We start from the raw sequence: 15,640 nt of genomic DNA on the forward strand, positions 1-15,640 counted from the left end.
TATGTGTACTTTTTGCAGTAATCATCGCTAGATCCACAAACTTCATGAGACCATTTTTTACATACAATGCATTCAATCTAATAGCATTTACGCCGAATATAATGTGGACTCGTACTCCAAACGCCAGAAAAAATATTACTGTAGTTTACTCCTGAAATTGACTCTTTAGAAACAGGTCTCATCCACCCTTTGTTAGCCAAGCCATGTAATTCCCAATAATATTTCGGCTTACATTAAACACAGGATCAACAATATTCATTACAAGGAAAAAAAATATTATAACATGTTTATTCACCAGCAACGACGAGCATAAATCGGAAGATTCCACGGATAAATGACGATAAATTAAAATAAATTTATATATCTTACAAGGCACACTTACGAGTTACGGTCACCTTTGTTGGCTGATGAACAAGTTACGAGTATAGCGGCATATTCCCCAAATTACCTTATATAAACCATATGAAAGTTTATTTTGCATTTTTAATTGTATAACATTGATTAATTATTTCTTGAATATATTATTTACAGTGAATTTAAATTATAATTATATAAAATCATTCAATTTAGAATAAATTTTTAATTAAAATGTAAACTGTAATAAAAAAAATCAAAATTTGTTGCGATTCATAATTTAGACTTAAATAGGCTCAGTGTAGATTTTTTACACGGATACATATGAATTAGATTGAAAAGATAAATTCAAGAATCTTATGAATATTCCAATTGTAGAATATTGATCATTTATTTCACAGGCCTATGCGAATTTTATTCTTTTAAATTTGTAAAATAAACTTTAACCTTTCCATATTAAATGAAAAATACTTTGTATTTTCTTTTGTCTGTTATTAGTTTTACCAAATAAGTATTATCTACATTCAAATTCGGGAGATATTATGTTGTTATCTGATAATTGTTTATCTTTTAACATTTCTCTTACCAGCTTTAGCCTATACCAACGAATAATATTTTTTTGATATGGATTAACCGGTAAAAATGATGAATATACGAATTTTAGGAAAGAGAAAGTAAATATAGAGTTGTATTAACATATATAGCCTGTATTTTTAATAATGAGATTATATTAATATTTAAACGTATAGAATGTATCTACAGGCTATATACTATCAGACAGTTTTGGTCTTTTCCTCCTCCAAATTTTAAAATGCAAAAATTCATCTATTGTATCTTAAAAATTAAAATTTTATGATTTATATTAACTTGAATACACATATACACAGTTAATAAGTTAATTTTGTAACCATTGAATGAATTTTTACAAAAGCATTATAGGCTATGGAGAATTATAAAGCGATAAGTTGCTTCGTAATAGCGACTTTAACAAAATTAAAAATTGTGGCTTACGATACGAAGCACATCGCAAGTTATAGTCTTTACTTTTCGGTAAGAAATTTTTATATATTTGAGCATTTTCCTGTGATCTAATTTACAGTAGAATTCATCCTTGTAAAATTTGGCCTAGTTAAAAAGCAATTGTTTCTGTTTCAAGCATTTCATTGGAATCGGATTTGAGTGCACTTTTTGTTTTCACAAATAATATCGCATTTTATTTTAGATTATTTATTTTTTCTATTGTTTATCGAAACATTTTTCATTCAGTTTAATTAATTATTATTTAGTCACATCTTTCTCACTTGTTTAAAACTGATTTTCATTGGATTTTAACACAGTATTATAAGCGGTAACAAACCTTTTATGATTCCTAATGATTTTCCTAGGTATTTCGTCAGAGAATAGGATTAAGAACGTCATCAATATTGATCGATCCTATTGTGATCAAATTCGTCCACAATGAACAAAATTGAAGCGATAATTTTATATTGTTCGATAGAACGTCGCGTGAAAAATTCAACTCAATTATAAAATTCAACAAATAAATTATACAGAATTTTATAATATAATACGAACCTTTTTCTAATTCATAAATTTACGTCATTTTATTCTAAATTTCAGTGTTAATGGCCTAATTCAGTGATAATATAGAGTTTTTGATCTTTTCATAATCTAATTATTAGAAGATTAAAATCATTACACAGCAACCATTTTACGACCAGAGAAAAAACTTTCTTAACCTGTCTTTCCAAAAAGTCATTACCCGTACCCATGCCCTCTTTTATTCTTTATATATATAAAATTATCTATTTTTATCGTTAAAAGAATAAACAGAAACAGAATTCCAAAGAATTTTCTTTTTACTGGATGATAATCCAGTAAAAAGAAAATAGAAAGGACGTCAAAGAAAAAGTAGCAAGAACAGGCCGATTGGCCTAAGAACCTGCAAAGAATGGTGATTAATCAGATAAATTTAGCAATATTAGCCGGCTTAATCAGTTATTTATCTAATCACTTAAAAGGGGGTTTTTGGACTGATAAGCAAATTGTTAAGTCCTTCTAATTCGAATGTTTACTGGAGTTCAAGAATTACTCAAAATTCTACTAAACCTAGTTTATTAGAATTTTTAGATGGTTACGAATACTTGGCGTGGTCTGTCATAGACGATATCTACTGTAAAATATTTGCATAAATATTACTGAGAAGTTATCGGCGATAACGTTAGATTCGAAATGCATATAGGCTAAATAAAACATCTAGAAATTAAAATTGCTTCTGAGTAATTCTTGAACTCCGGTAAACAGTCGGATTAGAAGGACATAATTTGTATATTAGTCCAAAAACCCCCTTTTAGGTGGTTAGGTAAATAAATAATGATGATGATGTTTACATATATATTCTTTACTATTTTATATTCTTAAATTCGCATCTGTAAATATTTCGATCCAAGCGTTCCATTTCTTAGGGTACGACTATGCAGATGCGAATGAGCGTGAATATGTGGCGAGAAGAGGCGAGACGAGACAAATATCAAACCCTGTCAGATATGTGCGAGAACCAGAAATTCGCTCTCGCCAACGATATTTCTCGCTTCTCGCTCGTGCATGGGTTTCCTTTGCGAGAACTATATCGCTCGCTACTAAATTCGCGCCTGCATAGTCGCACCCTTAGGCCTATTCGACATTTTACTTTTAGATATTTCTCAAATAAAATTAAATTCTGCACTTTTTACAGTAGGACAGTTTAATTCTTAATAACATTAAGCATAAAAATATATTATAATATTAGATATAATTTGAAAAATTAACTTACCGCGTTAAATGCAAATTTACTAGCAGACGACTTCACGACTTACGTAATTTCTTACGATGTAGCGCGTGCAGATTATCTAGTTCGTCTGTTTTTATATTTCTGTATACATAAATTAATAATTGAAAAGCAACTTTCATTAAATTATTGATAATATTCTCATAAAATAATCATTGTTAATTTTTAAATAGAAAAACTTTTAACATTAACTTTGTATAAATTACATTAAATTTTAGATCACGTGATTGAAATGAAATGATTAAAATCTTCTCTCAAATGAATAAATATCTGATTATAATTATTATATATCGTTACATAAACGATAAAAAGAATTTTAGCGTAACGTTTTCCAATCATTGTGCAAAATTCGATTTAAAAAAAAACAGTTTGATTAATACGTAGGCATAGTTCTTAAACATCGCGGAGGATCTTTGTTTTCGTTAGCGATTACTAAATCATCTGTTATCATTTTTATAGAGATCCATGTATTCTTATCCGGTAGAACATCTTCCAGCAGACAACAGCATGGACGGCCAGACAAACGGAATCCATATCCTTCAAGAAGTGGTTCCGGGACAAACGGGAGATTCAGGAGATTCGGGAAACGGCCGACGATCCAGAGAATCTCTAGGGCATCTCAGTAGAGAAGAGAGGAGGAGGAGGAGAAGAGCGACGCAAAAATATCGCCTAGCACACGCAACTAGGGAAAGGATACGAGTAGAAGCCTTTAACATAGCTTTTGCCGAACTTCGTAGGCTACTGCCCACTCTACCACCCGATAAGAAACTCTCCAAAATTGAGATTCTACGTTTAGCCATCTGTTACATCGCTTATTTGAACGATGTTCTGGACGTTTGACGCCGTAAACTAATTACAGAAAGTATGTACATATACATGTATATATATATATATATACAGTGTATATACATACACGCAGGTGTATATACATATATACACGCTCAAAAATTTACGTTTCGGGAAGAAAAATGACTTTATTTTCTATTGTATACACGTATACATAACGCAATGCATCAAAATGTTCTATGGCCATACGAATCACGTATAATTGTTATCCGTAAAAAAAAAGAAATAAATAAAACAAATTAAGGCCATAAGGTTTCTTCCTTTGAAGTTACTCCACCTTTTAAGTTAAGAAGATATAAAAACAGCATCGAACGGACAGAATCCAATTTGTAAATGTAAGTACTGTATACAATTAATTAAATAGATATTATAATGACGAGTCGGTATCTGTTTGTTATATTAATAACTATAAATCAGATTTATTCTGAAAGAATTCTGGCAAAAATGCAATTCTTAGCCGCTGTATTGCCTTTATATGTACTTTTTTTTTTAAGTTTGGTGAGTCGCAGCTGGCGTTCCAACCTCTCATTGCTTTGCTTCAACAATGTTGTTACATGAACACATGCTCCTCGGTCGGAACGCCTACACTTCATTTTTTTTTTTTTTCTTTGGACTAAAGATCTTCTTCAAGTTTTTGTTAAGAATAAGTTACGTGCCGGATACTATTTTAATATTTACGCTGTTCCTTTATTCCGGAAAGAAAATAAAAATGTTGGAAATTAGTTTAGTACTTTTTGATTCTTTGTTTTCCGTCAGTGATGTGGTTATGAAAATAGTCAGGATTGTTTTGTTTTTGATAAAGATTTTTAGGAATTTTTAGGAATGTAATAGCTCTTCTTTACGAGATATACATGATTGGAATGTTTATGTCATTGATATTTTATAAGTATTATAATAAAATGTGGTTTCGATTCGTTAATTCGTAACTTTCACGAATAAAAAAAAATCTAGTATGAAGAACTGTTTAGGAAAAGCGTTTCTGGAAAAAAATATTTGTTTGGAAGCCAGAATATTGATGGCCATTCAGAATAGGTTTTAAAAGAAAAACACTATTTTCAAATCTTAAAAAGATTACCAATTATATTATTATTTCAATAATTTTTTGAATAAAGACAAAAGGAAATAATAATAATAATAAATGAATTTTTAGAAAGTTTGCTAAAAGTCCTATGTTTAAAAGAGAAGCTTTTTAGAAATAAAACTGTTTAAAGTTTCAGGAAAGTCACGTAAGAAATAAAAATTATATCTTTATAACCCTTTTTTTAAATAACGTATTTAATTAAAATTTACATAATTCATTTAAGTATGAATATTTAAAACTAAAATTTTAGAGAAGTTTTAATCGAAATTGTTTAAAAGAGAATTGCAAGCAAATTATTAAACTATTAAAGATTTAATGCAAATATTTTCATTAAATCTGAGAATGTTGGCAATTTTTAATTGACAAAATTCCAAATCTCTCTTACTTTCACCAACAAATCTCTAAAATTTGAAATGAAATTATATCGAAACACTTTTCAAGAAACCTTTGAATAAAATCTCCAAAACTTATGCTGCTTTCAAATTAATTACAGTCTTACTCCATGTAACTTTATGGTTCAAATTCTATACAAGTTATATTGTTCAGTTGCTACAATTCGCAGCATTACGGCCTATTTTTTTCTACACTAATATTCAAATATATGTATATTAATTAACCCGCTAAACGTTTGGCAGAACCTATCTGTAAGTGGTTACATTAGGGAAATTTTTTGACCTAGGCAGTTTAAGTTCTCTAGGCATTATTCTCAATAAATGTATTAGTTTTGTCCTAAGCAACTTCAATAATTACCACAGCCTACTTATATATGCGTAGATTCTATCTTGTGTATTTGAAGTAGGATTTTTTAAAAGATAAACCCAGTCCATCAATTTACGCGGAAGTATTCTAAAATTAAGCTTCAATTACAAGATGAATCCTGAAATACTTCTCTCAGTCGGTGACAACTTTTTTTTTTATTTTTATTTTTCGAATCGTCAACTTAAGTGGACATTAAAGGCAAGAGCTGACATTGATCAATGGTCCGGAGGGGTATCGACCATTCTCGAGGGAGGTCCCATCTGGCCAGGCACTGCACCGGGGATCAACAGAAGATCGCCACAAATTGAATTACAGCAATATATCTCTAGAAACGAAAGGCTATCGATACGAATGGATCGACGTCTCCGAACAAGGGATTTCTACTCCAGCCACCACCTGCATACCAATGCGTTACGGCCTATTTGCTTTGACTCATTTAGCTAAATTATGTCATCGCTCATGTTGACCCGCTCCTTTCTTTATCGCTAAATTAAAACTGGATTTACAAACACTTTAGTCCGAACGTCTTCAGAGGTTAGTCTGGTTGCGCTGTGTTTTACTGCTATGACATTATATTAATATGCAAGTCCACATTAAATTTCAAAATTTAATCAAAATTTGTTAATTCTTAATAATTTTAGAAAAGAGATCACTTTTAATGACTTTAAAAGATGTAGAAGTAATTGGTGATGCCTTTTAATAGAAGAATACAAGGCGCGGACTACCGATCAACTAATTAAATCGTTAACCTGTATATCGTAGTTTTAAACTATAACAGTTTTTGATTGAAAAAATAGTAAACTGCAGAACACAATGTAGTAAAAGGGAAAGCTGCGTTACTACAATTTTTCTGTTAAGATATTTTAGATTTACATTTATATTATAAAATATAGGGTTATTATACGATATGGAATTTTGTAAAAATAGAACTACGAAGTATCACCTGAAAAATATGAAAAAAATAGTTTGTCTGTAAAAAAATTTTTTTGAAGACAAATTAGTATAAACAAAGATTTCCGAACAACAATTTCGTATTATTAATTAAATATACACTGAACTTATTTCAATAAAAATGAAAAGCTCCTGTAAATATTTATCTTTAGATGTGTACATCGAAAAAATTGAGGGATACAGATACAAATATCAAATAAAATCCCCAAACTTATTTAAGTTTTAAAAAATATATGCGATTTTATTTGAAATAAAATTAACTACCATATAGTGTTAGCTCATTCGAATTAAATTACAATATGAAGTGAAATAATTAAAGTATTAAATCTGTCGAAAGACAACTTATAAAATCATATCCTGCAATTCGAGTGCCTTATATTTTGCTTTAGAATCAATTATAAACGACAAGGACTATAATAATAGAACTCACATTAATTCAAAGACTGTCCTAACTAAATCCAATCACTCACTCGTGATTCTTTAAGTGTTAACCTCAAATATAAAATTTTCTTAATATCTTTAAGTGTTTTTTTTTTTTTTTTTTTTAATTTTTAATTCTCCAAATTTGATGTTTCATCAAAAGAATATCATCTCTAGATATTGTTTGATTCGAAGGATATTTTTCGTACTCATTACCATCTACGTTTAGGCCAAACTTATGCACGATATGAATTTTTAGTGTAATTTCACAATTTTTATCTTGTTTTAGTTTTAATCGATATTATATAGAAGTGTTCATTATTGTGTTCGGTAGTATTTCCATAGACGTTTGAAAATTTAAAAACAAGTTACTTTATTAGTTATTTTAACAAAAGATCCGAGAAGTCCGATTTTGTTTTGTACAGTACAATCTACCTAAATACTTCGTGATGCGTGAAAGCAGTTTGGACAATCTAATTTTTCTCAAAAGTGGATAAAAGACGAGATCAATCTTTCGACTTGCGCGTATACAACTCAGATATCCCCATCCGCATTACATTAAGCAACAGTTCTTTAAATTACCGAACAAATAAAATATTGCTATTTTTTTATCTAAAGATTTTACCTTTTAGGTATCTATTCTGAAACAGGATTAGTGTAATAGTTTGCGCCGATAAATTGTATTCAATTCATATAAATTTTACTATTATCTTTTTATATGTTTGTTTGTTTTGTTAAGTTATGGCAACGCAACACTTGGGCGATCTGCCTAGGGTAGGCATGGCCAACATACGGCCCGTCTAATGAATTTATGGGGCCCGCGATTAATCTTTCAATATTAGCTACTAAAAAAAAATGAACAACTCACTGTGTACTTACAGTTAACCCTCCATTACAAATGTCTTAAGTACAGCGTAGAATGTTGATAATGCACGATAATGTGAAAAATATAGTCTATCTGTAATCTCTATGTACTGTACAATTTAGTCAATTTACGGGTGACACCGCAATGAGATCTCACACCACCTCAAAATCTTCCTAGGTCAGTTTCTGGTTCGGCCCGTGAAAAGTTTTTCCAATTCGGCCCGGGGGCAAAAACTGTTGGCCACCCCTAGACCCTAGAGGATGCCTTCCGGGAGGTCTTTTTTAAAGGAAACTGGCTCCTATTTAGGCATTACAGACGTGGAGAAAACCCGGAAAACTCCACGTGGCCGGGCGAGGCGCGAACCCACGACCGAACTCCCAGTGTTCAGGGTACGAAGACCGCTTGGCCACTGATGGATCCCCTCTTTTTTTTTGTAAATTTAAATTGCTATGCAATTTTATTCTTTTTAAAAATTATTTATGTAAATAACTACGTTCAAGTTAATTTTAACATTTGGATGAGATTCCTCTCCTGAAACTTTTAGATATAAAAAAAAATTCAGGAAAAAATGCGGTATAGTTTTTTTTTACAATTCCTAATCAAATTAGAGTTATAATTGTATAGAACAAAGTGAAAAAATTTAATTTTTAAAGTATTATTCTTGTAACATTTTAATAATAGTTTGATATTAGATGCATTAGAGAATATTCCAAATAAGAGTAAGGTAAAATTTTCTAACATGCGTACTTTTCTAGATACTAGTGTTTACAACTTCATTTCACTTGTATAGCTTCTTGTTAATTGCGGTCAATTAGATATTTTTAATTTAATAAAATATTTTATTAAATTTGTTACTTTTTACTATAAATTTTACAAAGTTTTTCTTCCTTATTTAAGAATATCAGAATGTAAATTATTATAAACAGATTCAAAATTCTCAAATTATTTATATATAATTAATATTTTTGTCAAAAATTATCCTATATATATATATATAATAGTAACATATATACTGTATATAGAATAATTTGAGAAAAAAAATAAAATCAAAGCAAAATTTAACATTAAAATATATGTATATATAGTTGGTCATTGAGCCGCTTATTCAAATAAATACAGAAAGCTCACTTCTTTAATGGCAAGTAGGATAAATGTAAAATTCTTTAAATATAACTATAACAACAAAAGATCAATTTAACGGGGAAAACAAACTATGCTATAATTATTTAATGTTACAGGCCTAATGATATCACGATAGAAATTTTTAAGTTTCTAAGAGAGAAGCACTTCTAGGCTTGAGCCAAACATTAACGTCAATAATTCAAACCTACACATTATTACGGACAGTGTAACGCAGATATAGAATGGTGGATATGCAGGCAATTGTTAAGATGGGCAGGGGTTTACAAAAACGTTACGCATGTTCTTGGGAAACAGAATGATTCCTTTTGTTTCTGAAGTAACAAACCATACTGTTTGTATCACTGATTTATACATTATACATGTATAAAGCAGTACCCTGTGCTTTGTATTATTCTTTAGTGCAATTAGAGAGGTTGAACGGATATGCATTACGTAATTTTGGGGGAGACAACAGCGTTACAAGTGATAGAACGGTAGTTAGAAAGTAAAACAGCGTTACGTAATTTATGGACGATTCTTGCGGCTGAATGACGGCCACCCCGCGATTTCATACGGAAGACAAATAGAAAAAAAATATACAAGTATATAACTTTCTCTTAATCTAATATACTAGTAGTTACGTATTTCGTTATTACAAACTTAAGTTGTTTCAGAAATTGAAACAATTGACTAAAAATATGTTTCTATTTCAATATGTAAAGATCAATCTTTGGTTATTTCTCATATTTCGTAACGAAATAGTATAAATACATCATTAATCTATATATATATATATATAAAATTTTAGTTTTAATTGAATACTATTTACAAATTAAAAAATGAACTTTTAAATTATTTTTAAAAGAATATGAAAATATAGGCTTCAAAAACTTTGAAGCAACACTAAAGATAGCTCAAATAAAAAAATGTATATTTTAATGCTAAGTTATCTTGTTTTGTGACTGAGTTCACATACTGTATATGCATATTTATAAAATCTTCTGTAATCAAAACTTCAAAATTATATAGGTAAAGAGAAACTCTCTACCTATATAATTTTGTTTTACATGGATAGTTTCTATCCATGTAAAACAAAATTTCTAAACCGATAGGACAAGTTATTTTTCTTATATTTTGGAAAATTAATGTAATGTATTAAATAATTTGTTAGATATTTTCAATAAAAAATTAATTGAAAGAATTGAAAATAATATATAATTTATAAAGCATGTTCAATTCTTACTTACACCCTTAAATTGCTATCATTTGAAACAATTTTAAAAATTATATGATCTAAGTAGCCTGTATTGAAAACTAAAGTTAAGATGCTATGTTTACAAATAAAAGAACATGAAACTCAAATAGGTAATTATTCAGATTTATTTCATCCCATAAATTTAGTGACATCAAATCATCTGATATTTACATACAATTGAGATCTGATTCTTATTAACAAATCATTTTGCCAAAAATATTTTTATAACCAAACTTTTTTTCCAAACTAAAACCATTAAAGCAAATTCACATACAAATAACTGAAATGGAAAACTTGATTGTGTCAAAATTATTGAATGGTAAAATATTAAAATATTTAATTAGTTATTAATTTATACAATATTTTTCTATTTGTTCATTTCTTTTTAGAAACAGATAAGAAAACGTACGAGATTGTCTGCTGATGAACAATGCTGTTTAATCTTGATTACTATGGTTGAAGGAGAGAGAAGAAAATCTGCAAATGAACATGTTGGTTGTCATTTTTATTAAAAACTGAAATATGTTGTTAATAATGCTGTATGTGTAACATTCAATAAATTGTTCTTAGTGATGCAAGAGTTCTTTCTGAAATTTTGCCTGCTCAAGTAAAGTAATGAGAATATAACATCACTTTTTTAAAATTTCAAAGTGCATCTTGTAAAATGCTTTAACAAGAGATCAGAAAGTGTTTTTAGGCATCACAATTTTTGAAGTTGAGAAAGACTTTGTATTTTCTTTCTAAAATTTAAACAATTTTCCAAAATATGATCAGTAGTGGAGCATTTCGCGTTCTCTAAATTTCTAACATTTGAACAGTTGGCAGACAGTAATTCGGGAACTCCCACCAATTTTGTTTAAAAAGTGGCTGGTTTGTACTCAGAAAATCTGTGATATAGATAGATTTGTATATTGCTAAGAGAAAAATTGCCTGAAATATATCTTGGAATGTTTTTTTTTTCTTTTCTTTTTTTGATTTTTCTTTTAATATATATTAATTTTCAAAAATCAAAACAGTAAAGGTTAGAAAGGGCCATAAGTAGTAAAATCTTGTGTTAAAGTTTGGAAATTTGGAAAAAACAACAATTTCGAAAATAAAAACTCTGATTANATATATATAAATCTTACAATGCTAGAAACCAGTGATGTACTAACAAAGCAAATGATTGACAGAAACATGAAAACAATATGGAGACAACACCAGTTACAGTAAAAAAAAATTTGTGAACCAGTTATTTTTAAGAATATTGTTCTGTATTGCATTCTGCACTGACTTTGAAGGGCCACAATGCATATCAAATAAGTTGTAGGCACAATATATCCCAAATTCCCATTATTTCAACAATAATACATTTAGCATTTTTTTTGTTTTTTTAGCAGCCTCCAGCTTACTTCAACATTCCTTTCTAAATCACACTATGGGCAGAAGTGAACATTGTAGAATTAATATTTTCGGCAATTTCGGAACACACTGCTATGAGAAACTTCCAAGATAGAGTCAAGACAAATGCAAATGTTATATAAAAACAAGAGGGAAAAAATATGGAAAGTTCATCTTAATGACATCTGATGTAAAAAATGTGAGCAGTTTAATAATATGTTTCCCTCTCAATCCATCCACCAGGATTACGACGCAAGATGAATCTTCTAACTTCATCATACACCCAGATTAGTAAGGAGAAAGGTATTGCAGGAAGCCACCAAACAAATCTGAAAAATAATTTTTAAACAATTATATATATATAAACAAATACTGTGAAGAAAATATAATTAAATATACAGAATAATAAATGCTTGAGTCAACTTTGACAAACTACTTTGGTCAAAGCTTTACTACTACTACAAATCCAACTAAAAACTATTCATATAACTGTTTTTGAAATCAATTTTTTTTATTCTGTTTTTCAGTTTTATCTTAAAATTATAATAGTTTAAAGTACATATTTGAATTAATATATTTTGTAATAACATCTGATAATACTCCTTACATTTTGACCAAAAAGTACATTTCACATAATTTACAACCTATACAGACAGACATTGCAGAACATTCTAAAAGGGTTTCTCAACATGGCAGGCATTCCCCACCAGGGGGCAATTTGAATGTTTTGGGGGCAATGAGCAAATAAATAATATTTGTTACATTTTCACTTCAGTTCTATATATAAGCCTATATATATTCTGAAACTTTACTTGCTGTTTTTTCATATCACTTCATTGTTATTGTTATTATTAAACAATTTCATGATTATTTACTCAGTACTTGAACTGTCCTTTCCTTTTACTTTTCTTTTTCAAAGAGGCCATGTTTTTTTGTCACAGGGAGGACATTAAGATTTTAAAGATGCTTTACTGGGGCATAACCAAAAAAGGTTGAGAAACACTGTTCTAAAAGAATATTAATAGGGACTCTCTCTTGAATTTTATTTATGACTTTTAAAGTTTGATATTAAATTAACATCTTACACCTTAACATGATAGGTAATTGTTTTACTGATGGTCTAAGTGTTTTACTTGCAATTTAGGAAATTGATTGAGAGATGATGGATTTTGAAGCTTTATAATTTTTCCAATTTAAAATAATTGGAAATATGCTATCAGCTTTTTCACACAGAACATTGATTTTTCAGAAATGGTCTACTGAAGTTCAGCAGAAAATAGCTGAATTTTCTTTGGCAAATTTTAGTATAAACAGAAACAATTTTTTTTTACCTTTGAAAATGTAAAAATATGTCCATTAATATCCAAAGATGTAGAATACAACCAGAGAAAAAAATGTTGATGCAAATAAAAAACCACCTTCATAATTCCAGCAAAATTATATATCTTGTTCTCCAAAGAACAAGATATATAATTTTTAAGATATGTAATTTAAAAATACATATATCTTTAGTTCTTTTCTTTGAAGTTTCTGTAACTGAAAACAATCAGTCAAATTGTTCAAAAAACTTTTAATATGTTGCTGAAGTTAAAGGTTAATTTTTGTTTGCATTATTCATTAACAAAATAATAATATCCAAAAGCCGGTCAACCAAAAGCGTGGCAACACTGGCACTTTTGTTTGGTGTTTTTCTGAGGACTGTGTGTCTGGACATGTGTCATGCTGAATCAAACATTCTTGATACTAGATTAACTTCTAAAGTATATATATTTTTTTGGTTAATGTTATCTATGGTTCCAAAATGGCCGCACTTCCGACTGTTCGTGGTCCAGACGGACTCCTCCCAGAGGGGAGCCGCCGGCAGGCCACCGAGTGTCAAATGACACTAGTTATTTATTCACGGTAGTTCTTGAACAATATGAAAAAAGTCTACTAAAAATGTGGCTAATCTAACGGAAAAGAAATGAACTTAACCGAAGCGCCACCATTTTGTAACCATAGGTAACATTAACCAATTTTGTTTTTATATTTTTCAATATATTTATTTTGTTTGTACAAAATAAAGAAATAATTTTTAACGATACAATAACCACGATTATTATAAAAATTTATGTTAGGCTTAACATCGACAAAAATTCAGCGCGAAGCAACACGCAACAGAAAAAAATTTCAACATGGGATAGGTTAATATATTTTTTCGCACATAATCGGTTATCTGAACAACCCCAGTCCCCAATTGATTTGAATAAACGACACTACTGTATTTCTAGAGCTGTCAAGGATGACTATTTCCAGTCATTTAAAATAGTAGATATTAACAGAATGTCATTTTTTTCCAGTTTGCTCTTTATGCAAACGAAGGATTTTCTACCTTTTAACAAGAATATGTTAACTTCTTGATTGATCAGCATTGTGATCAGTTTTGGCCACTTTTACAAAATATTTGTGCCAAATGAAACTTTCCTCATCCTTTTGCTGCTTCTGTAAGATCAGCAGGATCTGCTGAGGAGACTCCTCTGCATTTCATGTGTGCACACAAACCATTGCTCATATAAACTTGTTCATCTGGCTTTACCTTTTTGATTGTTGGTGATATCTCTTAGCTTTTTCATAACGATCTTATCTTCTTTTATAGACAATCAGACTTTTAAAGTAATTTCTTGTGAGATACACAATGGATCTTTTAGGTCAATATGCTTTTAACTCTGCGCCCACTTATATAATCTACAATCTCTTAAGATAATTTGATAGGAATTCAGTATAAATTCAGAATTATGGGCTATATTTTATTTTACATTTAATTGGAACTGTCAATGGACAATAGATTTCCACTCCCCATATAACAAAAATTACTCAAGATTACAATAAAATACAATTAAAATTAACAACAAAATAAATACAATAAAAGTTATATAACAAGAAATATATAAAAAATAATAAAAAAAGCAAAGAGGGAAGNCAAGAAGCATGAATATTTTACGTTTCCTACTTCCTCGTAACAATGACCAACCGTCTTGCTTTGACACAATTTCGAGTAGAAATATATAAAAAATAATAATAATAACAAAGAGGGAAGGCAAAATGAGATAAGGAAAAAACAAAATCACACATTACACAGAAATCATTGGCATAAATGTTTGTATTTTGTAAAGTCATGATGAAAGTGATGTTCAACAGGGAACATGTAATCAATGGAAAATAAAAAAAAATCTATGAGATAGCAATAATCGATAAAAAGGAGTATGTAGACATGATAGTGATAAGAGTTTTCCTGGACGGAACTTTCAATTTGAGCCAATAATTCAGTATTATGCCATTGATATATTTATAAGTTAAAATATGATTGAAGTATTTGATCCTTTCTTTGAAACCAGGTAATCCCAGTCTGACTTGTGATTTTGGCATTATTAGTATATGGTAGATGACAAAATTTGTTCAGAATGTACTTTGTTTATTTCTTAATAATTTTGTTTAGTATAGAGGGTAAAGTCATTGCCCAGATTGATAAGCAATAGTTATTTAAAGACTGAAAGTTTGTAAAGAAAAATCTTAGTACAGTTTTTGAGGATATTGGCCTAAAAAAAGCCATAAAATTCCCCAGCATATTGCAGTAGATTTGGCAATTTTTTCTATATGACCTTTAAAGGTTAATTTATTTGGTTTAGCAGTTTTTAACTTCATAGCTGATTACTGTAGTTAGTCCATAATAAATAATTTCATTCTAAATTTATAGGGAGGAAGAAAAAATTCTACATTTAGGCAACAATAGCTTATAACTCT

At 29.3% G+C, this 15,640-nt stretch overlaps 2 protein-coding genes and 1 long non-coding RNA gene across 4 annotated transcripts in view; 1 reads left to right on the forward strand and 2 right to left on the reverse strand.

The window, feature by feature from the left end:
- The window catches only part of LOC111622933, a 52,457-nt gene extending 49,211 nt beyond the window's left edge, over positions 1-3,246 (reverse strand). Inside the window, exon 1 of one of the 2 annotated variants that reach the window (XR_002756366.1) lies at positions 3,167-3,246. This is a non-coding gene — a long non-coding RNA (uncharacterized LOC111622933). Of the gene's footprint in view, positions 1-1,711; positions 1,831-3,166 lie in introns of those variants that run through there. The other variant, XR_002756367.1, reaches the window with a different exon arrangement.
- A 400-nt stretch (positions 3,247-3,646) lies between these two features.
- Positions 3,647-4,021, forward strand: LOC111622943 (helix-loop-helix protein 1-like). The gene has a single exon (XM_023365417.1). The coding sequence runs from the start codon at positions 3,647-3,649 to the stop codon at positions 4,019-4,021; it is 375 nt and encodes a 124-aa protein (XP_023221185.1).
- A 7,713-nt stretch (positions 4,022-11,734) lies between these two features.
- The window catches only part of LOC111622934 (sodium/potassium-transporting ATPase subunit alpha-like), an 89,196-nt gene continuing 85,290 nt past the window's right edge, over positions 11,735-15,640 (reverse strand). Inside the window, exon 23 of the mRNA XM_023365400.1 lies at positions 11,735-12,189. Coding sequence (XP_023221168.1) covers positions 12,069-12,189 — 121 coding nt within the window. The 3' untranslated portion in view covers positions 11,735-12,068. The remainder of the gene's footprint in view (positions 12,190-15,640) is intronic.

The sequence above is a fragment of the Centruroides sculpturatus genome, unplaced genomic scaffold (assembly GCF_000671375.1).
Source record: "Centruroides sculpturatus isolate CEXI.00-Female unplaced genomic scaffold, Cexi_2.0 scaffold282, whole genome shotgun sequence".
NCBI lineage: Eukaryota > Metazoa > Arthropoda > Arachnida > Scorpiones > Buthidae > Centruroides > Centruroides sculpturatus.

Excerpts from the sequence above, each read along its gene's own strand:
- LOC111622943 (XM_023365417.1), top strand. The coding sequence starts at position 3,647 with ATGTATTCTTATCCGGTAGAACATCTTCCAGCAGACAACAGCATGGAC.